Source organism: Miscanthus floridulus, chromosome 2, assembly GCF_019320115.1.
Source record: "Miscanthus floridulus cultivar M001 chromosome 2, ASM1932011v1, whole genome shotgun sequence".
Classification (NCBI taxonomy): domain Eukaryota; kingdom Viridiplantae; phylum Streptophyta; class Magnoliopsida; order Poales; family Poaceae; genus Miscanthus; species Miscanthus floridulus.
This window is the reverse complement of record NC_089581.1, coordinates 151,010,520-151,038,142: the sequence shown is the minus strand read 5'-3', so window position 1 is coordinate 151,038,142 and position 27,623 is coordinate 151,010,520. Positions and strand designations below refer to the sequence as shown.

The window sequence follows — 27,623 nt, the reverse complement described above, 5'->3', positions numbered from 1 at the left end:
ACTACTGAAATACGTGTTCAACAATCATGCCTGCGACTACTGGGTCGACACCCCTGATTCTGGCAACATACTATGGGCACATACACCTCATTCACCTTGACCAGGAGGGAGGTATGGGGACATGATTTTCTCTTCGCCTTCAAGCGAGAGACACGGCCATGACCCGTCCAGCTTCTACCACTGTAGGCAACAACAGATAATCAAGACAGCCTATATAGGCACAATACTAGACTTGACATGAGCAAAAGCAGAGTTAACATAAAGACTGAGGACCAAACCTGATTTAAAAGTGGCAAGAGTTAAACTTCTAAATTAAGCAAGTGCTTTCCAAAAATACATGGCCGGTAAGCAGATACTGTGGCTTGATTTCGGAAAGGCGGAGCCAAAAATCTAACGAGTACAGGGATTCCCGAGGGTCCTCATTTTTTGGCATAGGATATAGCCATGGGGTTCTCTGGGGTGATCTTGAAGCCTTGGAGAGCCTGCATCGCGACCATGGACTGGCCGTCGTCCTCAAACTCCACAAAAGCAATGCCTGGTTTGGCTTCGATCATCCGGACTTCCCTGAAGCCAGGGTACTGCTGGAACAGGATCTGGAGCATCATGCTCGTGGTCTGGTCTGGCAAGTTCTGGATGAAGAGGATGTTGTTCGGAGGAGCAGGTGGCTCTTGCGAAACCTTGCCCAGACGAGACGCTTGATAGCCCTGTATACAAGTTGTCAAAGAAGCTCAACCATTAGTTGGCGCATAAAGAAACTAACACTGAGGTCTGCGATACATATTACAAATTTTAGAACTTCAGTGATAGACATTTCATTAGTTGACGTCTTTGAGATATGAAATTACATGAAAGCGAGATGATAATCCAAAGTTATTAAGTACATTAGGCCTGTTTCAATTCAGATACATTATTATACATAAGGATGTCGATCCATTCAGGGAGGCTATTGTAAGATGAAGAGTCATTAACGTGAGCTTGATAGTTGATTCTTGATGGCTAGATGGGAGAAATCATGACAGCAGATTTTATCAGCACATGGGTGAGCTAATGTACCTAAACCAGAATTAAATATGGGAACACAAGAGGTTTTCTTAGACTAGTCTCACTCTCAGAATACTTAACAAACACCTTAGTGAGCAGACAGTAGTTTCTTTTCCGCCATGACCACATAGACCAATAAAACTCAAACAAAACTTTACAATTGTAGACAAAATTCATAAACTCCCAACGCTACCTTGAATCTTTCAATGATACCACTGAGATTTGCATAACAACTGCTACAACTAAATATGTTGGTGGTTGAACCCAGTGACCTGTGGATGGGCCTGGTGCTTTGTACTCTAATTTTTTTCCTGGGAACCCCATCTAACATCACCTATATGCTGATGTGTTGGCAACTTTATGTACAGTTCTGAACCTAACAGGTATTGTTTTCTCTAAATCTAATCTAAATCTTTAAAATACAACCTAATTGTACCAAATCCGTGGCAGGCCTGTCCTCACCTTCCAGGTGACAGGAGTTAGGGCAAAAAGAATTATGGAAGTTCAAAAGTCAAAGTACTATCTGCTAACCTTATTAAAAAAGGATAGCGTTCCACTTTGATTTTATTTTTCTTATTATAAATAAATAGAATGGCCAAAAGAACAAAAAAAACTACTGCAAATAAAATGACAACCACAACAGTAATTAGCAACTCTTAGCTGTCAAGTACAATATAGGCAGAAGGTAAATTGCTCATTTAGAAGAATTCCACGTGAGTCTGTGAGGGCAAACACTATCAAATTCACCAGAAACTTGCAGCTCAAAAATACAGGATGATTGAACTATATATTGTCAAAGAACATTCTAGATTCTAGAAGAGAACAATTTTAGACAAGGAAGCAACAGTAAACAACCGCAGAGGTCAAATTCAAAGAAAGTTGACACCTGACTACTGCATTGACAAGTTAGTATTATTAAAGTATTGGAAAAATAATATAGTTTTGCAAACTACTTTGGGTTTCCAAAACTTCTGGATGTTTGGATGCAATAAACCTTAGTTTTTAAAACTATGGTATTGTCAAAACCATAGTCTTTTTTTGGAGTTTTAGAAACTCCATTCAAGACCTCTTTTTTTTCTAAACCACGGTTTTGCATGTTTTTGGTTTATAAAACTACCGTTTCTTGGTACCAAAGTTTTCTAAAACTACAACATCCAAATAGGCCACAAGAAATGCTTGAACATAGTCAGATCCTGACATAGTAAGCCTTTATACTTACAGTTGGTCCCTTAAAAGCAAAGCAATCTAGTGTAAACCCGTTCAGGTAGGCTGGAAAGACATTTACTATCACTCAGAATAATGGTAGTCCTAACCCATGTCATTAGGTCATTCAGACATTTTTTTAGAAAAAAATACTGAGCAGTGAAATGCATATGCAGACTTTTTATATTATGAACATAGAACCAAACTAATCACATAATAATAAGCCATAGACCTTCGTGTGTACATGGGCACAAATAAGATGACTCGAACAGAATATAAACTTTATTATAACTAAATGCAGCACTAAAATACATGAGGTTTAACAAAGGACAGGCTAGTGGCCTAGTAGAATAGGCAAAATTCGGTAATGCAATGAAACAACAGTTGTACTAGTATTGTGACAACCTTAATAAATAACAAAGCATGAAAGCAGCAGTTAAAAGGAAATAGGGCTTCTAAAGCAGAAGTAAACTTACAGTTCCATTGCTTTGGGCAGCAGAAGCATTGGGGCCAGCTTGTTGTGCCTCTTCTGCTCGTCGTTTTTTCTCAGCAGCTAAAACAGAAACAAGAGGTAAGTTGAAAAACTAGTAAGCGCACATTTTTCAACACTCCAAATGTAAAAATGGAGGATAATAAATTAATTCCTGAACCCATAACTCAAATAGAGCCATGGCAAAGAAATAAACAAGTTCAATATATGAAGAATTATGACAGAAATAGGATGTAACACTGGACTGCTTCCCTTTGCCCAACTACTAGCTAGCAGTCCAAGCACATGCCCATGGGATAATAACAGACTCCCGCATACGAAACAGCAGAGGTCTGTTGGAACCGAGTCACTCTAGCTCACGCCGGACGGAGCTACATGATGAACAGTGGGCAAGATAGATATGCCGGCGACGAACGCCTGTATCTTGGCTTCTATATTAATCAAAGCATCACTCGGAACAACTCACACAATGCTTACAAGCCTGGCTTTATAGCCCACACTAACACAACACCCATGCAAGCCTTGCCCATCAATACGCGCACGAATGCTTCGTGCTGGTGACCGCGAACTCATGGCCACGAGCCACTGCTCTCTCCACAAGAATAGGTCTCCATCTTGACCAGAGACTTGGGCCATGAGCCATTGCTCTCCACAGGAATCAGTCTCCAGCTTGACTGTAGACTTGGCACGCATGCATATTCTAGCCTTCGTCGCCGAACAGTCGAAGACCTGGCCAACACCGACTCGATGCACACCAGCGCATGCACATTTGCATGCAGCCGCACACACCACGACCTGAACATGGCGTGGTTTATTCCAACAAGGTCATCCTTGAATTAAGAATTCAGGTCCCTAATATTGCATATGATACTGAAGGCTATTTAGCATAAACTCCTTTAAGTTACATAATCACACTGATAAGATAGGACCTAAGTTAACTGCTTTTGCAAGTTAGAGACCAAGGGTGTGTTTGGATCTTTTACTGGCTACTGTGTAGCCTAAGCGAGGAATTGGCAATTTGGCATTGAACAAAGCATTTCGATGTACAGCCATCTTTATTTTCAGGGCCTGTGTTTTCCAGCATTTTCCTTGCCAACTCAAGCAAGCCAAATTGGCTCTCCAGCCCTAACAAGGCTAGCCTTGCCCAGCCATGCGAGGTAAGCAATGCCAGCAAACAAACTAGACGTGCCCCCAAAATGGAGGGCGCTCAAGTTTAGATAGAATAAGATAAGTGGAACAACATGTAAGTTCAAGAACATATGTCATAGTTCACTATCACAAACAACGAGGAAGGGTTAATTTTATATTTAGGTCAGGTATACAATTACACACATTTAGTAACCTAACATATAAACCAGTATTGTTGATCAGTTATAACATCTGAAACACCAGGTCTTGTCACATTAACCATGATCTGGAATATAATAGCTGAACGATGTAGATGTAGTTAGAATTACCTTTCTCCTCTTGCTTCTTCCTTTTCTCCTTAGGAGCATAAGTACCATCTTCTTTTGCAATACAATCTGATTTTGTTTTTGCATATTGTACTCGCTGTACAAGGGAAGAAAAATTAAAAAGTTAGTTCTGAACCCTCATACATGACAGCACATATTATTAAGCCTCCAATACTGATTTCTTAAAATAATGTGACTAGACGGTAAGATAAATATTGTTTGACTTTAAAGGTAAAGAAACAAGACGCTTCACCAAGAGCACTAGACAAGGATATGTCCTTCAGTTGTTTAGTGTTTAGATATAAGAGGTAACGAGTGCATACTTCCTATAAAATAAAAGCAAAGATGTGAGCTGATCCAAAAATATAAAGAACGTGTGCCAATCCTATCACTCTATGGAACTCAACATTCAATAAAAGTATTGAGAAAGGTAAGCCTCTTCCGCTTCAACACTGACCAGTTATTATGTGCCACTAGATGTCTCGACAACATATGGATGCTTAACTGAGCAATAAATCGCAGAGCCAATTGCAAAACTTAAACTTTTGCAGGCCTACACTGCACTAATGTCTGGCTCAATACTCAAAATAGGATATTGCTACACTCAACATACAAACAAAATGACCAGGAAAAACAAATCTATGAAGCACCTCATGACATGAAAAGGAAAAACAAAATATAAAAAACTCAGGAAAATTATCAAATAAAATAAAGGTGCAATACCATTTTTTTGCCATAGAAATCGAAGTCTTGCAATCCACGGAAAGCATTGGTAGCAGCTGTAATTTCGCTAAACACCACCCATGCTTGCCCCCTCAATTTTTGAGTTTTCAGGACCACCACATCCAGTATCCTTCCATACTGTGAGCACAGGGCATAAAGCGATCTCTTCAACTCTGCGCAGAATAGAATCATGCATTTCAGCAATGAACAAAACGATGGTTCAAGTTGATTAAACAAACTCAAGATATCGTATTCCTGAACACGTTTAGGAGCTTTTGGTCACTGGGCAATGATATTACTCGGCCACACATATGACTCCCAGTACAACCAACACTACACCCCCTGACCTTTTGAGCTGGGTTGTCGCTAGGCCATCACGGCAAATGCGCAATGTTCTTGTTCTGTGGAAGAAGACAAGAATTTAACGAATTTCTCCCGAGTCCGTGGATCAAAACGCACTTAAATGTGCCACTAGGTTTCTGGCATGCGGATAGCAAGGGTTTTCCCTAATGTCGAAAGCCGACATGGCCCAGGGAGACATAGTTAAAGCATAAAAGGAGCTCAAAACCTATCAATTTCGAACTCTGCTGCAGCCAAAATCCCAAAACATTCAAAATCGCACACTACACACGAGGGAGCTAACCAACGCCGAGCTAATACCCAGATCGGGAACCTAGGGTTTTAGGAGGAATTCGGCGTGTGGAGGCGGACGAGAGAGGTACCTTCTTTCTTGACCTTCTCGTTGAGGTTGTTGAGGTAGATGGTCTGGTTCGGGGGGATGTCGCCGGACAGCATCTCCTCGACCTCCTTGGCTGCTGCCGCCGCCCCGCCGCGCCGCCGAAGACGAGGAGGCAGGTGCGGGTGCTTTCGGTTTCGGGCCGGGAAATTCTTGCCGCTCGCGAGAGCGTGTTGGTGGTGTCTCTTCTCTAATTTTTTTTTTTTAGCAATCTCTTGTCTTGTTCCCGGGCCCGCTCCAAGTCGGTGTGGGCGAACCGAGGCGGTGCGTTTGGGCTAGGACACTATTGGTGGCCTGTGTGTGTGTGGGTTGGAAGACCGTGGGTGGTAACAGTTCTGGGCCGAATAGCGGCCTGGTTTCCGAAACAGTTTCTGGATCTGGACCAACCCGAATGATGCGGAGAAGGTTGAGTTAGGGGTGTTTGGTTCTTTCCTGAAAATTTTAGTCCCTGTCCCATCGGATATTTAGACACGTGCATGAAGTATTAAATATAGACGAAAAAAATAACTAATTGCACAGATTGTGGCTAATTTGCGAGACGAATTTTTTAAGCCTAATTAGTCCATGATTTGATAATGTAGTGCTACAGTAAATATGTGCTAATGGTGGATTAATTAGGCTTAATAAATTCGTCTCGTATATAATTAACTCATATTTAGTTCTCCTAAATAGCATCTGAACATCCAATGTGACATGGACTAAAATTTAGTCCATAGAACCAAACACCCCCTTACTGAGGCCTCGTTGAGTTCAAAAAGTTTTCCTAAAAAGTACTACAGTAGTCATCACATTGAATCTCGCGATACGTGCATGGAGTATTAAATGTAGACAAAAAAAACTAATTGCACAGTTTGGTTGGAAATCGCGAGACCAACGTTTTGAACCTAATTAGTCCATGATTGAATACTAATTACCAAATAAAAACGAAAGTGTTACATTAACCAATTCCCAAATTTTACCTAACTAAACACAGCCTGAACGAAGCACTCAAACACAGTCTACATCGACGAATTCTTGAGCAAAACTGATGTGCGGTGTCCGAAACTCGAGCGTTTGCAGTCCCTTACGAGTTACGATATGAAGTTTTGACTTTATTTCAGATACTACATATTCATCCTCCACGGCTCATTTTCTTAGGCTTACAGCCGTTCGTTGGTTGATTTTAGCCAGGGCTTATTATCCAGCCAATAGTATTTTTCTCTCATAATAAACCAGCACCAGTCGGACTTATCTACCCAAAAACTAACCAACGAACAGGCTCTTGGTGTTTTGCCAGCCTCATTTTCGTTCCTCTAGCTTTTGCCAAAGTCAAAGAAGCCAAGAAATAGCTACAGGTTGTGTGTAAAACCGACCGCCGTATGTCGTTCTTCTTAGACTATCTCCAATAACATCACCTAAAATATAAAATCCATTTCATGTTTTTTGTAGCGCTACAGGTAAACAGCCTGTTCGTTTGGCTGGACTTGTTCGTTGCTGGATCGTGAAGAAGTACGGCTGGCTGGTTTGGTATGAGAGAAAAATACTGTTCCGTCTGAAAATTTATGATCGTTTATGAGGGAATAATCCCAGCCGAACAGGCTAAAAGGGTTCAATGTCCATTTTTGGTCTTCTCCAGCAATGGGACCCAAAAGAGAACACTTTAAAGTCTTCAGGAGAGAGGATTCTCATATTTGGATCTGTTGTAACCCAAAATGGGTCTTGTATATAGGTATTCTGTTGGAGGCTGATACAGTACTATTCATGACCTATTTTATGTTTAGGTCTCTATAGGGGTCATCCATGACATGTTTAGGTCTCCATAGCAGCGTGTTCGCTGGTTGATTTCTGGACTGATTTGGACTGACTGGTGCTGGTTTGTTGCGAGAGGAAAACGCTATCGGCTAGCGAACAGGTGAGTCTTATGGGTTTGAAGCGCTCAATCTTGCTTTGATGACGGAAGGCTGGTCTTGGCTCGCAGGACGACTAGCACGAGTCAAACTTTTTACTGCGTACATCATAATTCAAACGGCCACCCCTTAGCAGTGTCTTTACTCTTTAGATTAGAGGCTATCTTTAGCGTGCCTGATTGGCCAGGCGTTTGCCAAACAGAGCGAGCAGTTAATTGCTTTGCGACAGCAGCGGAATTTCTTTGAACGGGCGTCCTGGATCCATGTAACGTCTGGATTGTTTTTCGTTTTCCTCTCCAAAGTCAGAAGCGCGCCACGTAAGCCCACCTTGAGTGTTTGGAGTTTAGCGCCCAAGTTGCTCTGCTAAATCCACTTAAAAAATCGAACAGTGGCTCTGCTTGATCTTGTTACTAGCTTTAGCTGTCTCGGGCCCGTTAAATTGGAGCCCAAAAATGTGCTGATCGCCATGACAGCGCCACTTCCGCTTACAGGAAAACGACAGCGCATTCAAGTGGGAGTAAATTTTAAAACCGGGGATAATTAAGGCGGTGGCAGTAGTTTTGAGCATTACCACTACTAGTTGTGTTGGAGTTTTGGCATTGTGCCAGCTGCCAAGTGTTAGTGACCTGACCAACGATGCTACTGCTGGAGGAAAGCGAATCCATTTTTTACCGTACGTGTCAGTAGTCTTCGAGGCTAGTCGTGAGATCAGATGAGAGGCCGTAGCCAACACTCGTTGAAACTTACCGCTGAGCTTCACATCATCATATGAATCATCAGAGATGGGTGTTGCTCAAACAATGCAAGAGGCCAGCTGACAAAGCTGCAGCCAGCCCGGCCATGCAGCGTTCCTGGAAGCTGTTGGCTTCGTCGATCCATGCATCAGCGCGTCACTCCGTCCTGGAATCCTGGAAAGGTTGGATATTTCTTTTTGCTCCGGATCAGCCTGCACTGCAATAATGCGGCCCGGAATAATAATCATCCGTGCATGCATGGCTACGCTGTTGCACTACTGCCAGCACTATGCAAGCCAATCTCCCTCTCATTTGCATCGCAGCATCCTCCGGTGTGCCCAAGTTGCTCTGCGCTTAATCTCGCTAGCTTTAGCTGTCGGGGCCGTTGGTTTTGGGCCCAAATTCCTCACAAACACCTCCCCTGCCGAGACAGCACCGTCCGCTTCCGCTTCCAGGAAAACACAGCGCAAGCAACGCAAGCGTCACCTTTTGCGGCCCCACAAGTGCAGCCCCACAAGTGGATCTAGTGGGGTTGTAGTAAGCTTTATGGCCGTGTTGGGTAGAGCTTTTAAGCAGCTTATGACCCAAATAAGCCTAGAAACAGGACCCCAAAAGACGCGCTTCTATTCAGCTTATTCCCAAGGGCGCTTCTATCCATCGGGCTCCATTCAACTGAACCGTAGAAGCAGGCGGACACCAGCTTATCGCGGCCACGAGCGAAAAATTACCCGCCTTGCCACTCACTTACCCCCTCCTTCCCCTGTGAATCGTTCGCCTCCCCCTCGCGCCGACGCTCACGCGAGCGAAGAGACCCGAGCGGAGGGAGACGAGCGATTAGGGTTCCTGCCGCCCCCTCCTCTGGATCCCAACCTCCACCACCTGTATCCCGCTCGCGCCTCCTTCCTGGGTGCGACGACGACTGTTAGTCCACCCTGATCTCCAAGCTGCTCGCCTCTTCCTCAACCAGATGCACCTTCCGTGAGACACCCACCAGGCCTGGTGCGACTCCCACCCCCAACAGGCATCAACAGGCATCAGGACTAAGCATCTGTGGCTGTAGCAAAGGTGAAATTTGTTTCTATTTCCCTTTATGTTCCCACAATACTGGATTGTTTGCTTTGTAGTTGATGTATGGATTTATTGCAGTAAATACCACAGAGTTGGAACAATGAATTTCTTATTACAATTATAATATATATATATATGTATGTGTATTTTAGATGGAGAAATCTTCAAAGAAAAGTAACACAAAGTGGGATTCCTTTGCTGCAAAGGTTTTCAACGAGATTTGTGTAGAACAAGTCCGTGCCAACAATAGGCCAAACCACTGCTTGAACAATGTAGGCTATGCAAATCTTATAAAAGCAGTTTAATGAACGAATCAAGAGGAATTATGACCGTTTTCAAATGAAGAATATGTGGGATACTTTGAAAGGAATGTATACACAGTGGAAGAATTTGAACATTAGAGCTAGTGGTTTGGGAAGGGATCCTTCAACTGGGTGCATTTCAGCTAGTGAAGAACGGTGGAAAGAGCAAAATGCGGTTAGTTATACCTACTGTTTTCAAAACTTTTGATGATAATTTTATTTTTGTGTTGCTGTGTGTAATGTATGTTTGATTCTTAATTTTTAGGCTATGCCTGGCTGTATAAGATTTAGGGATGCAACACTTGAGCATGAGGATGACTTAAGGATTATGTTTGATGCTATCTGTGTAACAAATGAGAGTTCAGTTGTTCCAGGATTAGACGCATCATATGAAAATGAAGTTGGGGCAGCGGAAGGTAACACAATAGATGTGGATGGGGATGGAAATGGCACTCCTAAGGTTTCACCAATAGATGAGAAGCGCGGGAAAGGCAAAGTGTTGCATGATTCCCCTCACAAAAATAAGAAGCAGAAGACCATTAAAGATCAGTGTATGAAGAGGCTAGTAGATGCATATGAACTGAAGGCTCAGAGTAGTAAAAATTCCACAACTTCTCCGGTGGTGGATCATGTTAGACAAGAGATGGCACAACTCATAGAATTAGTAATTCAGGATGGGGCTGAAGAAGAGACCGATGAACACTATTATGCCACACAACTGCTTATGAAGAAGGAGTATCGTGATATGTTTATGACTTTGAAGACCTCTATTGGCAAGCTCAATTGGCTTAGGAGGGCGTGGGAGGACAGGAGGAAGCATTAGTCATTTATTTTTGTTGGTCATGTAATAGACATGTTTAAGACATATTATGTAATAAGACCTACCTTGATATTTATATTGTGTTTGTCATATGAGTGTCAATGTCTTTATAAATTTCAGTGTCCCTTGTCTACAAATATCTGGATGTATATCATCTTTTATCTTTTATAAATTGTTGTGCCTCCCTCGTCATATGACTGCCACTGTTACAGTATATGTGTAACTGTTTTTATAAATTTTCTTTATTTGTGCAGATGAGCTCTTGTAGTGATACTAAAGAATCAAGTGGTGACATTGCGGATGGTGGTACAGATACAAAGGATGATGATGATGATTTCATAGTGTTGTACCTTGCTCTCCAATGCATAGATGGTGGATCTGGTATGAACAATCCTAGGACTATACCTCCTGAAACTGGAATTCAGTGGGTCGAGCGCCAACTTCAAGACAGTGATGATTGTTATGACATGTTTCGAATGAGAAGGACAGTCTTTCGATGTCTTCATGAGACATTGGTGAATGATTATGGCTTGACATCCAGTAAAGAGGTATGTAGCAAGGAAGCACTTGGAATGTTCCTATGGATGTGTGGTGCACCACAATATGTTAGGCAAGCTAAGAATAAGTTTCATCAATCAAAGGAAACTATTAGTAGGAAGTTTGGTGAGGTTCTACAAAGTATTAATAGGATGACAACTGACATCATCAAACCAAAAGATTCTCAGTTTACAATTGTGCATGCAAAACTTCTAGAAGATAGATTTTGGCCTCATTTCAAGGATTGCATAGGTGCAATTGATGGATCACATATACCTGTTATAGTACCATTGTTTGAACAACCTAAGTACTTTGGTCGGCACGGATATGCTTCGCAAAATATCATGGCGGTTTGTGACTTTGATACGAGGTTTACATTTGTTGTCAGTGGTTGGCCTAGATCAGTACATGACACCCAAATATTAATGGATACATTAGTAACATATAAGGATCAATTTCCACGTGCCCCAGAAGATATGCTTAGTTGCATGCATAAAAGACTATTTGTACTTGTGTATAAATTATCTATTATACTAACATATTGTTAATGTAGGTAAGTATTATCTTGTCGACTCAGGATATCCTAATAGAAAGGGATTTCTTGCCCCTTACAAGGGTCAAAGATATCATGTGTCCGAATGGCAACATGGCCACTGTAACACCCCGGCCTAGGGCTTAATAGGATTAATAGGATACTCATACCAACAAGTTGTAACTTTTTTTCTGGAAGCTCATCTCTTAAGAACTCCAAGGTTAAGCGTGCTTGGCCTAGAGCGATGGGTGACCGACCGGGAAGTTCTTTCCGGGGGCGCATGAGTGAGGACAAAGTGCGCAGAAAAGACTGATGTTGGTCTGTGAGGGCAGTCTATGTCCTAGGAAAGCTACCAGATGTAAGCGGGCCTGGCCTCGAGGAGGCAGGACGTTACAGAATGGTATCAGAGCCGACCCTTGCGGTTTCACGGGCGCGTGTGTTAGTTGCGCAGGCATGGTGCACATGGCTGGTGTGGACCCAGAGTGGTCACCCAGCATGGCACATGCGCTGGCACTAGACACACGGACGTGGCCAAGAGGTGACGTTCCTGGCATGGGGTTGACTGACGAGGACGTCGGTCTCCTAAGGGGGTGAGGATGTAACACCCCGGCCTAGGGCTTAATAGGATTAATAGGATACTCATACCAACAAGTTGCAACTTCTTTTCTGGAAGCCCATCTCTTAAGAACTCCAATGTTAAGCGTGTTTGGCCTAGAGCGATGGGTGACCGACCGGGAAGTTCTTCCCGGGGGCGCATGAGTGAGGACAAAGTGTGCAGAAAAGACTGGTGTTGGTCTGTGAGGACAGTCTATGTCCTAGGAAAGCTACCAGATGTAAGCGGGCCTGGCCTCGAGGAGGCAGGACGTTACAGCCACCAACCAACAGGATCAAAGGAGATGTTTAACTATGCACATTCATCCCTTAGAAATGTGATTGAACGTAGCTTTGGTGTACTCAAGATGAAATGGCACATTCTGTTGAACATGCCTAAGTATTCAGTAAAGAAGCAATCGAAAATCATAATCGCAATGATGGCTCTTCATAATTTCATTAGAGACAGCGCCATACATGATGCAGACTTTGAAAACTATAGTAACGAAGATAGTGTAGAAGATTCACAGTCTTCCATGAACAACTCAAGTGTGCTAAGAGATGATAGTGACATGGGTGCTTTTCGTAATTCTATTGCTATTGCACTGATGTAAATGCTTTAGCTAGGCTAGAGACTTGCTTGGGCATAGGTACTTTTGGTATTTTGGAGAAATTGGCGTATGTGCTTTGCCCTGGAACCTGAAGAATATAATTTTAAATTATTGTTCCATTTTTTCCTTTTCTTAAACTACTGTGCCTTTTCCCTTTTCTTAAATTTGCCCTGGAAATTCAAATGTAAATATCAATTAATTGATATCGCAAATGTATTCTACGCTTATTCAGCATTAAAACAAGTGCTACACACAGCAGGGGCATACAAGTCATTTCACACCCATGGCAGACAAGCTTATTGCAAAAAAATCAGGGTTATCAAACACCCAACTTATTTTAGCCACAGCTTGTTTTGGCCACAGCTTTTCAAGACAACGAGCGCTTTAGAAAAGCTCTACATAAATAAGTTGTACCAAACAGTCCTATATTAAGCCAGGATAAGCCGACGGCACTGCTTTTCTGAGCCTCTGGTTAGCCAGACAAGACGTTGATTAGAGCCAGTTGCACTGCTATTAAGGCTGTGTTTAGTTCCTAAAAAGTTTCTTAAAAAGTGCTACAGTAGTCATCACATCGAATCTTACGATACGTGCATGGAGCATTAAATGTAGATGAAAAAAAAAACAAATTGCACAGTTTTGTTGGAAATCGCGAGACGAACGTTTTGAGTCTAATTAGTCCATGATTGAACACTAATTGCTAAATAAAAACAAAATTGCTACAGTAGCCAAATTTTCAAATTTCGCGAACTAAATACAGCCTAATGCATGCACTCACTTCTGGCAGCACACGAGCTGGGCATCAGATCAAGGCATCTGCTATGCCTGACTCTCGGGTACGGAGTTGCGTTGGGGAGCTAGAGCTACCCATGCTGCTGCCATGCATATCCATGGAAGCCCGGTGCATGGAAGTTGGTGAGGACGTCGTCAGACGCTGTTCGCACAGAGGCTATAGCCTGACGAAGGCGCGCGGGGCCAGGCAACCAACCAACGCATCGGATCGGAGCGAGCGTCGTTGCCGAGTTGCCATCAGCCGTGCCATCAGAGGAGATGATCGAAATCGCTGGTTGGTTTCAACCGGTCCGAATCAGCCAGCCAATAATATTTTTCTCTCACAATAAACCAGCACCAGTCAATTCAAACCAGCCCAGAAACCAACCAGCGAACAGGCCCAATAATCCAAAGTCGATGCACCAAACCGATATTCACTCTGTTCGCTTGTTGGTTTCAGTCAGCCCAAACCATTCAGTCAACCGTCCTGTTCGCTTGTTGGTTTCAGCCAGCCCAAACCAGTCAACCAATAGTGTTTTCCTCTCAGAACAAGCCAGCACCAGCCAGCCCAAACCAACCCAGAAACCGACTAACGAACATATTAGTATTATCAGTGGTCGATCATTAAGTACATTAGAATAGGACGAGACTGAGCCTCATAGATGTGACGGACATCGTTTTCACCAGGAAAGGTAAACAAAAGGATGGTGCGGTTGCGCGCCGGCGCCGCTGAGCTGAGCTACCCACGCGGCGGCGTAGGTGGTGGTGAGCTGCGCGAGTCCGATCGAGCGCATTTCTTACTAGTTATTACAGTACGACGACGACTCCACCTTGGAGGCTGGAGCCTTCTAGACGAGTCAACGCAGCCAGCGGTCGTCGAGGACGAGGCAGCAGGCCATAAACTTAGGCCCTGTTTAGTTCTACCCAAAAGCCAAAATTTTTTGCATAGTAACCGTCACATCGAATCTTGCGGCACATATATGGAGTACTAAATGTAGACGAAAAAAAAACTAATTACATAGTTAGTCGAGAAATCGTGAGACGAATCTTTTAAGCCTAAATAGTCCATAATTGGACAATTTTTGCCAAATACAAACGAAAGTGCTACAGTAGCCAAAAGCCAAAAATTTTCGGAACTAAACACGCCCTTAGAGCCCAAGCCATGTACTTGCGCGTGTAGAGAGCCGAAAGACAAGCACCCTGCTCCCTGCCGAGGCTGCTTCCAACCAAACCAAGCGCCTGGAAGGATGCTCGGAATTGGATTCATCCACGTCCATATGCATGCTTGCTCGTTCAAACTTTGCAGTCTGCTAGTGCTGGTAAAAAAGGGAGATCTATTTTTGACTCGACCGAACCAAAGCGAAGAATGAGCGTGCGTCTAAAAAGAATTTTATGCCTCATATCGAACCAAATCGAAGAATGGATGTGCGTGTTCAAATCGAAGATTGAATGTGTCGTGTTCACCTTTGGTATTTTTCTTTTTGTTGATTGATCGAGCGTTCTTCTACACTTCTATATATCACACGTACCTCTGGCGTCTCCGTGTTTAGGTATAGTGCATTGACTGCCTCGATCTATTAGACAACTATGTCCATCATGGCGTTTTCTAAGTTTCGGTCGATTTTGATATTTCAGTGTGCCTCACCCACTGCCTATATACTGATCTTTCCAACCGCATTGTTTTATCATGTCCAAACAGTACTAGTGCCAGCCAGCCTCGAAGCTAATTATGTGTTCGTTTTTAGATCTCCAAGCTGATTATGCGGGGATGATGTGTATAGATTAGAGGTTGGCCTAGATGGAATCAAATCTGACCGTACATCATTTAAATGCCGACTTGGGATACAGATCCACCAAAGATCTACTTGTTAATCAGGTCATGACTCACGCGGGTCATTACACGATCTTGGGCATTATTATTGTTGCTTCTATTAGCCGTTACCCATTTTCAGTCCAAGCATTATTATTCGATCCACTTATATTTTGTTCATGACACTACTACAAAAAAAAAAAAGATTTGTAGCAACGTCTCCTTTTCTTTGCAGGGGCGGCTCCCCAAACGCGCCGCCCCTACAAATCCATTTGTAGCCGCCTATACAAATAGCCCTATTTGTAGAGATGGCTCTATATCTAGCCGCCCTTATAAATCTTGAGTCGCTCCTATAAATCCGATTTGTAGACGTGGCTGTCAAACCGCCCCTATAAATCGGCGATTTGTAGCCACGCTTTCGTAGGGACGGTTGAGGAAACCAACCCTACAAATGCTTCTGAGCCGCCCCTACAAAAGCCGGCTATAGTAGTGTGAATACAGTGGTACGTGGTTTTTTTAATGGCCAAGTGGTTTCTTATTTAGATGGCACCATTTGTCAGGTGGCATCGGGAATTTTAGGTTCGCCCCCAAGGCCCCAAATGCAACAATGTCTAGATATAGCATAGCATAAATATAGTATTATTCCATTATTTTAGCAATTCAGGAGGAGACTTCCCCGTCTTTTTGTTTAATTAATTGAAAAAGATATTGGAATAGGTTTGGCTACCATAAGCTTAAGACACAGTTCAACGGGAAAAAAATAGTGAAGACAACTATGAAACAGCCATGGGCATCTGTCATGGATTCACAACACGTGTCCATGCATATGTATCTAATGCATGACAGAGTTATTGTTTTTGTTTCTAACTATTTCTCCTAAATTTAAGCAATAATCACACGCAACAGATATAGTTTTTGCCTGATGGGAGCCATCCCCATCGAGTTTTCCCCCTTCAACCTAGCTTAATTGTGGTAGACCAGGAAGCAAACTGTGAAGGAGACTTAGAGCAAGTATAATAAGAAACTATAAGTGGGCTTTGTTTTGGGCTGAAGGAGATAGAGAAGGAGAGACAAGAGAAGCTGGCTATAAGTTTACAACCAACTTATGCACAAGCAACAAAAAAAACCTCTATAAGTTTAGAAAATGGGCCATATATTAATGAGCAAGTTTGTTCTAGTAGCCAACTACTGGATCAGTTGATAGTGTCCTGTAAATACATATACACCCAACAGTTGTATTATTAGCCATCCTCCTAGTTCGTGAGCTTAATGTGAATACACAAGCAGAATTCATTGCCATCTTCATGGGATCCTTAATAATAGTTGAAGCCCCACAAGTCAGCATCGTGGGATGGGGCAAGGGAGTGAAGAGCATAACAACAATCAAATATGGCATTAGTCGACAAGAAGGAACTATAGGTTGTATTTGGTTTAGCTTCTGGAAAATGGTTCTGCTGCCAAAAAGCATAACGTCAACCAAATAAAACGGTGGAATCTAAAACTGTTTTTTTAGAACAATCTGCCTTCGCATAGTACATTTTTCGCAACACCTTGGATCCTGCTTTTAACTTTCTACTTTTTCAAATGAGTATAAATAGAGATATGTTTTATAACTTTTTCACATTAGCTTTCCCACAGCTCAAAGCTTACAATAATTTTTTCATAGGTGAACCAAATAGACCCGGTAGTTGGGAACCAGATGGACATGGTCCAAATATAATTTATCTTGCCATTTAATAAGCATGGGATCGACTATATATTGATGATGACCAATTTTTAAAAGTTAAGTTTAAATGTATTGAAATATTATACAAGGCGTCAATCCGTTCTTAAGACTATCAGGCTCAACACCATCACATCATCCAATCCCTCTTGGCCTTCGTTAACACAATAAAGATCGTGATTATTGAGTTTACTAGCACGGAGTGATCATATGGCCTTCTAAGGGCTCATCTAGAGAAGGCTAAGCCATTTTGGTGGCCTCCTTCAAAACACCTTCGGCTCGGCTCTCCCTACTAAGGGCTTGTTTAGCAAGATCCTCTCTCCAACTTCGGCTCCTCTGGAGGAGCCCTATCAAACAGTCTAGGTGGATGAGCCATTTTGAGCACTTTTTCAGTTAAAAAGGGAGAAGACTAGCCTGTTTTGGGGAAACTACAAATTATGGCTCATACAAATGGCTCTGACTCCTCCGCGGGAGCCCTTAGAGAGGAGGTGTGCCAAACACTGTCTAAACCGTTTGGTAGGACTCCTCCATAGGAGCCGAAGCTAGAAAAGAGCCCTACCAAACGGGGCCCTTCCCACGCCCATGCCGCACGCTCCGAGTTTCGATTGGGCCATCTAGGAGACGATCATGGTCAGAAGCTCCGTCAGCAGTTTAAACACCTGAATCTGTCTTTTGAGGCGCCAAAGATGCACTGGCCGAAAGCCCTTGACTCTTGGATGGCCACCTAGTTGGCTGCTGCATGCATCGCTAACAACGCAGGATTGCGTAGCTTTGTTGCATTCAGAACATGGCTAGCTAGTCTCTAGCCTAGCCTAGCCTAGCCCCTGATCGGAGCTGGCTGTAAGCGGGATTAGTTTAAGCAAAACGCAGTCATCAAGAGAATAACAGACCCGCCTAACACGCCATGCATGCAACTAATCTCCATATATACTGTATTGGGTCTCCATTTCTCAATACTCGAGTGATTTTTTTGGGTGAGAAAATAGTCGAGAGAATATGCTTTTTGGGCGTATATGTAAGTTGAGGTACTCTATACATTATGTGTCCTTCTTTATTGTACACGAGTGATACGAGCTACATAAAGAAGCCCTCATGCACACTAATCACTCATCTAATCATATCACTATCTTTTATCACTAGATGTGATATCTAGCATTCTAGCTGGCTCTTATATATTCACAAGTGTCACTTCTGAGTCCTGGTGAATTGAATCACAAACCTCACTTCTTTTCCCGCATGCAGAAACGCTTGCCACTACTACAATAATTATTTGTAGGGGCCGCTAAAGATTGTCTATAGAGATGGCTCAGCCAGCCGTCCCTACCATATCGTCTCTACAAATTATGTATTTATAGGGGCGGTTCCCAGACCGTCCTTACAAATCGATTTGTAGAGGCGGCTGGTGTTATCAGCTGCCCCTACAAATCGATTTGTAGGGGCGGCTACAGTACCAACCGCTCCTACAGTATATTTTTCCGTAAAAAAAATTTAAATTTACAATTCAAATTTGACCAGAACATATATTTTTCATGCACAACTCCACCATGACTTATCTTCTTCTGCGATTGTACTGAAACTCAAATCTCTACAACATGAGTATTGTCAATGAACATATTACTTAATGCTGACTTGTTAGATGAGGAACTCTACGACATGAGTATTGGTCCGACTGACCATAAAATGCTATCATGCTGCCTAGATAGCTAAAGATGTTAACAGCTAAACAACAATACAAAAAATCATATGCAGTCCCCATACTCGCATATTGCAAGAGTCTTCATAGTTGTCCAGGTAGGGCACAAAGACAATGTCCCCAAAAAATTCAGCTTCCTTCTTCAGCTCAACATTCACTTCCTTTCTGCCATGCTAGAGTTAAGAAACACCTTCAACACAAGCACACAAAACAAATGAAGTAAGCTAAGCATTTGGGATTACATTGAAGTGTTTACCAGTGCAACGAAAAAACGAGCCACCCTGTTTGATGACTCGAGGACAGCAGACATCCATGTCTTCCTCACACCCATACGCTCAGCAAAATGATTGGCTGATGACAGGATGCCAATGAAAATCTCAACTGGCTCATCAGGCCTGTAGCATCCTCCAGCACAAACCCCTGCAAGGGCCACAACAAACATAAATTAAATGGACAAGTAGAGGCCAAGTACCGTACCGATAATCTCAACTGTCCCCAACCACTAATTATTTGAACTAACTGCAATAGATAGTGCACGGTAATTAACAAGCATTCCCCAACATTTCTTACTGCATGAAGTGGGGAAACATATGCACCTACAGTGCGGTAAGGAAACGAAGTGAAATTACAATAGGCATCAGATCCTATGATAAACATACCACTGAGTTGTGCATTCTCAGCTGGCACAGAGGTCAGATATTACCTCTATTATCTAAAAATAGGTCACTCTTGGTTATGGTAGGAGCCAAATTATCTTTGGTAGGCACGACAAAAAGCGCTTATGAATATATAAAACTAGGCAACTAGCCCACAAGTTAATTTAATGTCATGCACCAGATCGTCAAGGCCAAACTAATTTCATAGGCAGTGTATTTGTTTTCTTTTGGATGGCATGAAGAAATCATTGTCATTCAATGGGGTCAACACGCACATGCACATGATCGAAAATGTCCTTGTTCAGCAAAACTAAGATTTGACAAAATTAATCTGATCGGAAATCACCTGAATGCACCAGATTTGGCATGCATGCCATGCTAAAACCCTTAATTCCAACTAACATGAAGCGGCAAGCAAAACCATTCTAGCATCTGTTCTAATCTTACAGTACTGAAACTAGTCTGAAAGAACGAGTAGGAGAAGTTTCAGGTTTAACCACATCAAGTCCATAGTACAGAGATTAAAATTTTTCAATTTTTCACCACTTGTTTGATCATAGTAGATATCAAATGAAGTGAAAGAGATATACAAGCAAAAGCTAAAACACTACCTCGAATCTTCCCTTCAACTATTGCAAGGCTGAACACCAATCAAATTGGGAGATTCCTGATTGGAGGAAGATAGAAGCAAAACGCCAACTACGGAATTTACAAACAGACCCTACTAACAGTACATGAATGAATAGGACGATGTTTTTACAAGACCTAGACCCTACTGTGATATATTAGTAGCTGCAATACTCATTAGAGGTTGACAAACCAAACCATGTAACCTTAATCACAACAATTTATGCAGAGTTTATTCATGCAAGTACAAAGTAAACAGAGTTAGCCCACAGAGGAGATCATCATGTTGTACCAAGGTGTTGAGATGTTGTTCATTTAAATAAGTAATCCATCATTTGTTCTTTACACAACCTTTTTCTTGAGTTTATTATTATACATATATGCTTTTGCATGATAAATAAATGTTGTGAAGTATTCAAAGTAAAAAGGATGAACTGTTAAAACTAACATATTTCTGGGTTTTGGCATGAACTGTTAAAACTAACAGCAAGCTAAATAATAGTAGTATAGATCAATAGGTGAAAGTACAAGAGAAAGCAATCCAGTTTGACTGGCAAGCCTGTATTATTTGGAACTCATTACAACAACACGTGAAATAATAGCAGTATAGATTTATACACTTAAAATTGGTAAGCATAATACATTTATACACTTATAACTTGCAATTAGATCAGATCTAATTACAGATAGCCAAATAGCTTAGTCGGACGGCATACCTGGGTGCTCCTACAAACGTACGGCGTGGGTGCTCCTGCTCGACTCGGTCGAATGCGCTGGGCATTGGACGACAGTGCCGCCTGGACGAGCGACCGGCCACGGGTGTCCATGGCAAGCGCTGCTCAGGTGAGCTCCCACGGCACTAGAGCGCTCAGCGCTCGTAGTATTGCCTCCCCGCGACCCGCATCGAGCTCATCCTAGCCACTGCACCCGCTTGCCAGATCCAGGCTCGTCCTCGCCGGATCAGGCTTCTCCTCGCCGGATCTGGTGGTGGCCACTCGGATCTAGGCTAGTCCTCGCCGGATCGAGCTCATCCTCGCCGGATCTGGTGGTGGCCGCCACCATGTGCTTCATGCGGCCTCCAGTAGCGCGCCGGAGGAGAGAAGGTGAAGGGGGCCGCGTCACCAAGTCCCGCCACCGCTGGAGCTCGACGGGAGGCCGCGCCACCGAGCCACGGCACCGAGCTCCGCCACCGTGCCTCCGCTGGGGGGAGGGGACAGGGTCCCGCGCGCCGCCGACGCAGGAGGAGGGGGATGGGCCCCCGCGCGACTGTCGGCGCTGGAGGAGGGCACCGAGCCCCGCGCGACCGCCGGGAGGCCGCGCCCTAGAACCCCCGCCACCCTAGGGTGCGCCGCCGAGTGTCGCCGCGTGGAGAAGAGGGGGGTGCGACGCCATGCGCCTCCGCTGGAGAGGGAGGTCCCGTCACCGCGTGGGGGAGAGGGAGGGGTGGCGTGGGGGAGAGATGGAGGGGCTCGGAGGATAGGGAGAGCGAGGGAGTCGAGACGGAGAGAGAGAGAGAGAGGAGGGCAGTAGATATTTTGGATGGGTGACTTAGTGACTGTACGTGAGGCATTTGTAGGGACGACTCAATCAACAGCCGGCCCTACAAATAGAAACATCGGGGCGACTGGTGAGTGAGCCGCCCCTGCAAATCCTACCCATTTGTAGGGGCGGCTCGTATCACCAGCCGCCCCTGCTGTTTTATTTCTAGGGACGGCTGGTGTCGTGGATCCCAAGCACATCACTGTAGGGACGGCTCCATCACCAGCCGCTTCTAAAAAAATTTGTCGCATTGCTATAAACCGTTTTTCACGTGGTGTGCATTTCTTGTTGAAGAACCCACCATTTGGATCAGCTAGAGATTAGAAAAGTTGGCTTGTAAATTACAAAGGCTGGAGCGCAGAAGCCACGATGACGTTTCAACTCGATCTACATCCCTAGATTGCATGAGGGTTAGACTGTGAGAATATTAAAAGTTAACTGTAAAAACTACTGCTTGACTGCTTCCACGAGCTAGAGCTAGCCTGTTTGAATCCACCAATCGGCCCAAGTGGTCCAAGCGATGCAGATTTTTTTTTAATTTTAACACTTTTTGAAAATTAATTTTAAATCTAATACGGCCGATTTTTTTTTAAACTAACACTTTTGGCTGCGCCTATTGCCCTGGCGCGGCCAAATGCCTGTGTCACGCCATGCATGATGGCGCGGCACAGGGCTGACGTGGCGGTAACCGGATCTGCTGACCGCTGAGGGGGCAGGTCCTGCCGCGCCACGGAGACATGCTTCCCGGAACGGCAACCGGTCTATGCGGGTCCTCCACACGACTAGCACACCTTCGACGAGTACCCGCGCTGGCTTTATAGGTCTACGAAGACACATATCAAGCCCCCGTACACTGAGGAAGCGATTGACGAGGACTCGGAGGAAGATGTGATCGAAGATGTATACGATGTTGCCACTAGAGAGGACACACAGCTACAGAGAGCCCCGCTACAAAGATACGTGGTAAGATACTTGAATGGTACAATTTGTTATCCATTTGATATTAAGTATGTATACTAAAACTGTTCAACCGCGTTTCTGTACCCAGGCGACACAATTGTCGAGGCTGTCTAACGAAGCAGTGTACCGGCTTCACGAGTTTAGAGGGCTGGGGCCAGGCGTTCTCGCGGCTTTTGTGGAGGTAAACATAAACTTGTCTGTTCCGAAAATGTTTGTTCAGTGTATATGTGTTTGGGAAATGCACTAACTTTAACGTCTATTTATGTAGAAGGTGAAGAAAAGCTGCAGAAAGCTAGCTTAGAAGTTGAGCTGCATGGACACTCCTTATGAGGAACCGCCACTCCCGGCGCGGTCGGGTGCCACGTCTTTAGCCTCTTTGAGGACACCAGCCGGCTCTTCTCAGCAGATGACATGTGCCACTTCCGCGGTGCGTACACCACCACATCATAGCGCTGGCAAGGACCTTGCAACCGAAGACGAAGAGGACGTCGACCAGTGGGAAGATTGGCCACAGGACGAGATCGGCATGTGTCAGCTAGGTGGTGCCCCACTGGATACCCAAGGAGCCTCATAGGTACTAACAAATGTAGTTTCTTTAAATACGTAGGCTACATGAACTAACGATCATAAAGAATTCTAAGTAATTGTGTATATCACATACTTGCAGGGTACGAGCCGTACGCACCGGCAACGCGACCACATCGACGTTGGCTACACTTTCAATATGTTGCCAACAAATCCGAAGAGACAAAGGCGTCCGAGGGATCCTTACACTCCTGGATCTTAGTTTGTTAGGTACTATTATTGGCGTCCGAAACTTACGGGCTTAGTTGGTTATGTTATGTCGAACTTATGTCAAACCAATTAAAATGTTATGTGACAGCTTGTCAACTTATGTTATTTGCTTCATATCCGTTTCAATGCGTCGCGTCATCGCTGCTTGCGAGATTAAGTAGCAACTAGTTTGGAAACCGGCAGTCCTGGGGTATCTCGACGCCGGTGGTCGGCGTCTTGCGCGAGGGGTCGAGAAAGCCAGGGTCCATGGTCGCGTCGCCGCCCATCCTACAATATGGGGCCAAAAATATCATTGGCTTATCAAATTCTCTATTCGGCCGTGAAAAAAATTTAAAAAAATATAGAAATAAATTCATTATTGACTTTACGTTAAGCAATACTTATAATAACTCCCACTATCGGCGCGACGCGTTCCGGGATGGCGGCGGGCGCGGCGGCCAGGCTTGCTTGCTGCTCGGGCAGGCATGACTGGCAGCGGGGTTTTATTTGGCGCAGCCGCGCCATGCTCCGTGGCGCGGCAGGACCTGCCTCCTCAGCGGTTACCGCCACGTCAGCCCCAGGCATTTGGCCGCGCCAGGATAATAGGCGCGGCCAAAAGTGTTAGTTAAAAAAAGCACAGCCGTATTAGATTTAAAATTAGTTTCCAAAAAGTGTTAAAATTAAAAAAAAAACCACGATGCACCAAGCGCAATGACATCAGCCTCACGTCACTACTTTTCCACTGCTAGTTTTGTGCCCTTGTCGCGATTCCTAGAGAAAATGCATTCGTACAAAGCACAGCTGTACGTGTGTGTACGTGACAGAGGAATCCTTGTTGCTTTCGGCTACGGCAGGACCAGGATACTACCGCTATATGTTAGATTGTTCAATTCAATCAAGGCCTTGTTTAGATTGAAGAAAATTTCAACCCGATGAATAGTAGCACTTTCGTCTTATTTGGTAAATATTGTCCAATCGTGGACTAACTAAGCTCAAAAGATTCATCTCGTGATTTCCAACTAAATTGTACAATTAGTTATTTTTTTTACCTACATTTAATGCTCCATGCAAGCGTCCAAAAATTGATGTGATGGAGAGAGAGTGAAAAAACTTGGAACTTTGAAGGGAACTAAACAAGGCCCAAAGGGTTTAGGTGAGGCCAAGATCTCGGCGGAGCTGAAAACACAGTTCATATTAAAAAATATTGTTTATGTTGTGAGAGAAAAATATCGTGTCGGCTGGAAAAACAAGTTGGCTTCTTACTTAGCCGAACAATCGCTTGGTCAATTGTTTAAGTCGTCTGCAAGGTGGACCCGGAAGGGGCAAATCAGATCGTTTTTTTCACCTCCCGGTTCGAGTTCCAGCCAGGGTGGAGGGGGCTTCCTGGTTGCTGCTGCGACGAGAGCTGCCTCGTCGGCGCTTTTGACTTTGTTCCGCATCGTTTGCTATGGGCTTTGTTGGATATATAATACTTATGCCGCAATTATATGTCTCTTGTGTAGTTGTGTGGTTGCGTTCTGGCTGGTGTTTTGAATTGCAATGTACTATCTTAGCAAATCTGAAAGACATTCTCTTGTCGTTAACAAAGCGTAGTAACCAAACTGATCGCGTAATCCCCAAGACATGACTCGTGAGCGACCATGCTCTATCTATATAGATATTGACAAAAACGAAAAATCAACTAGCTAGGGCGTGGTACGTCCAAGTCCACATCGCGTGGCTTGGGAACCTAGAACTCTCCACAGGGCGCCTTTGCGTAGCAAGCCACGTACCCACTTATCAATTTGACTTTCGTCGAGAACCATGCCCGATTGGCCGATTCTATTTCTAGTGTTATATAATATACTCAGAAAGATCGTCAAAGACCAAACAGCTTGGCTCGGCTGGACTCTGGACTCTCAGACAGTGAGAGACCCCACGTACGGCGAAAGAAGAAGAAGAAGAGTTCCCAGTTCTCACACAAGCGGGAGCCGATCGTTGAACTGCCGGTACCTACCTACCCAGCTGCAGCAGTAGACTCCGCTGGCTGCAGTAATAGTAATGTCAAGTGCCGAGACCTCAACAGCCTGTTCGTTTGGTCCTATCTGGCTTATAAGCTAACGAATATTATTTTTCTCTCACACCAAACCAGTTAACAGTACTTTCAGTCATAGCTTATAAGCAAAACAAGTCCAAATGAACAAGATGGTTGCTGATCAACAACTCGTCTGCTTCAAGCCGTCAAGCCTCCACGTCCACACATCCGTCAATCCGAGCTGGTCACGCATGAGGTAAGCAGAGGAGACTCCACGCACAAGTTTCAACCCCGAGTACGCAGATCCACCTGTCCAGGCCCGGTACCAGCCAGCACGAGCACGGTCTCCCCGAGTACGCAGATCCACCTGCCGAACCTCCCGGCCTCCCCTCCCCCTCCCCACAAGGCCACAAGGCACGGCACGGTCAACCAGCCCCGCCCAACCAAACTCTCCAGGGAGACGACGGCTCTCGGTCTGTCTTGTCTGCACGTCCACATCTGGAGCCCGTGCCGCCCCACGGAGATGCTTGCGGAGGGGGGGCTCACCGCTCGCGGTCACCGGACGGCCGGACGGGAACAGAGGCCGCTCGGTCACCGTTTCGAGTTCGACAATTCCGCGAACGGTGCTGACCTGGGTGCTGGCGCGACGGGCGCACGAAAGAGGGGCGGAGAACTGTGCTGCTCTGTCCACGCCCCGTCCACTCCCGTCGCTATAAGTAACGGCTCGGTCCGCCGAGCCGAGCATTCCGCAGCACAGGCCACAGCAGAGGAGCAGACGCAGACGCAAACGCACTCGCTTCCTGTGTCTGCGTGAGTTGTGGTCGAGACTCGAGACATACTAGATACATGCACGCTAGCCTCGCCTCCTACGCCGCGGCAGCTATGCCGGCGCTCGACCTCCGCCCCGAGATGGCGCACGCGCACCAGCCCGTCATGTCGCCGTCGCACCACGGCTGGGACGGCAATGGCGCCGCAGTCGTGCCCACCCCTATGCCCAAGAGGTACTTACTACTCTGTCTCCATCTCAATGGCACAGTAGCTGCGTGCGTTCGTTTGGTGCCCCCGCCCCCGCCCCCGCCCTGGTTTCTTGGAGTTTGCCGTGGCGGCTAATGCCGGTGGCGACCTGTTTTTGTCGTGCAGGCTGGACGGGAAGGTGGCCATTGTGACCGGCGGAGCGCGGGGCATCGGTGAGGCCATCGTGAGGCTGTTCGTGAAGCACGGGGCCCGGGTGGTGATCGCGGACATCGACGACGCCGCTGGGGAGGCGCTGGCGTCGGCGCTGGGCCCGCAGGTCAGCTTCGTGCGCTGCGACGTGTCCGTGGAGGAGGACGTCAGGCGCGCCGTGGACTGGGCGCTGTCGCGGCACGGCGGGCGGCTCGACGTCTACTGCAACAACGCCGGGGTGCTGGGCCGCCAGACGCGCGCCGCCAAGAGCATCCTCTCCTTCGACGCGGGCGAGTTCGACCGCGTGCTCCGCGTCAACGCGCTGGGCGCCGCTCTCGGGATGAAGCACGCGGCGCTCGCCATGGCGCCGCGCCGCGCCGGGAGCATCGTCTCCATCGCCAGCGTCGCGGGGGTGCTCGGCGGCCTGGGGCCACACGCCTACACCGCCTCCAAGCACGCCATCGTGGGGCTCACCAAGAACGCGGCCTGCGAGCTCGGCGCGCACGGCATCCGCGTCAACTGCGTGTCGCTCTTCGGCGTCGCCACGCCCATGCTCATCAACGCCTGGCGCCAGGGCCACGACGACGCCGGCGACGCCGACCTCGACCTCGACATCACCGTGCCCAGCGACGAGGAGGTGGAGAAGATGGAAGAGGTGGTCAGGGGCCTGGCCACGCTCAAGGGCCCCACGCTGAGACCCAGGGACATCGCCGAGGCGGTGCTCTTCCTGGCCAGCGACGAGTCCAGGTACATCTCCGGCCACAACCTCGTCGTGGACGGCGGCGTCACCACCTCCAGGAACCTGATCGGCTTGTGAATGTGATCCGTTCCATGGCTACGCACTCTAATTAGAGAAGGAAAAAAGTAGCTGTACTTTAAGTGATCGATTTCATTTGGTTGATTGATTCATCAACAAAAGTGTTGGGCGGGCTTGATCATCTGATGAGCATTGCTGCTGTTGCGTTTCATCAGCAATGCATTTGCATTTGCCGAGCAGAACACTGAATTGTCTGATGTCTCTTGGTGGTCCTGCCACGTCAATGAGGAACCATTTGTTGGATGCTTGAATAAGTCAGTACCTGTCCGTGGTACCAAGGCCACCGGGGAGGCGGGAATACTGCACTGCATTCGTGACCAGTAGCTGACAAAGTACGTTGGAAAGACCAC

General features: G+C 45.5%; 4 protein-coding genes across 4 annotated transcripts; 3 read left to right on the top strand and 1 right to left on the bottom strand.

Annotated features, from left to right (window-relative positions):
• Positions 1-238: 238 nt before the first annotated feature.
• Positions 239-5,825, bottom strand: LOC136540094 (U2 small nuclear ribonucleoprotein B''-like). The gene is made up of 5 exons (XM_066532086.1): positions 5,634-5,825; positions 4,912-5,084; positions 4,192-4,285; positions 2,721-2,797; positions 239-704 (listed from the first exon to the last, which is right to left on the bottom strand). The coding sequence occupies exons 1-5, from the start codon at positions 5,704-5,706 to the stop codon at positions 420-422; spliced, it is 702 nt and encodes a 233-aa protein (XP_066388183.1). The 5' UTR covers positions 5,707-5,825; the 3' UTR covers positions 239-419.
• A 3,879-nt stretch (positions 5,826-9,704) lies between these two features.
• LOC136537264 (zinc finger CCCH domain-containing protein 43-like) lies at positions 9,705-10,460 on the top strand. Its single transcript, XM_066529299.1, has 2 exons — positions 9,705-9,812; positions 9,903-10,460. Exons 1-2 carry the CDS (start codon positions 9,705-9,707, stop codon positions 10,458-10,460), a joined length of 666 nt encoding a protein of 221 aa, XP_066385396.1.
• Positions 10,461-10,711: 251 nt separating this feature from the next.
• LOC136537263 (protein ALP1-like) lies at positions 10,712-12,731 on the top strand. Its single transcript, XM_066529298.1, has 3 exons — positions 10,712-11,477; positions 11,548-11,643; positions 12,388-12,731. Exons 1-3 carry the CDS (start codon positions 10,712-10,714, stop codon positions 12,729-12,731), a joined length of 1,206 nt encoding a protein of 401 aa, XP_066385395.1.
• A 13,325-nt stretch (positions 12,732-26,056) lies between these two features.
• Positions 26,057-27,379, top strand: LOC136540093 (sex determination protein tasselseed-2-like). The gene is made up of 2 exons (XM_066532085.1): positions 26,057-26,293; positions 26,433-27,379. Exons 1-2 carry the CDS (start codon positions 26,139-26,141, stop codon positions 27,271-27,273), a joined length of 996 nt encoding a protein of 331 aa, XP_066388182.1. The 5' UTR covers positions 26,057-26,138; the 3' UTR covers positions 27,274-27,379.
• The last annotated feature ends 244 nt before the right edge of the window (positions 27,380-27,623 follow it).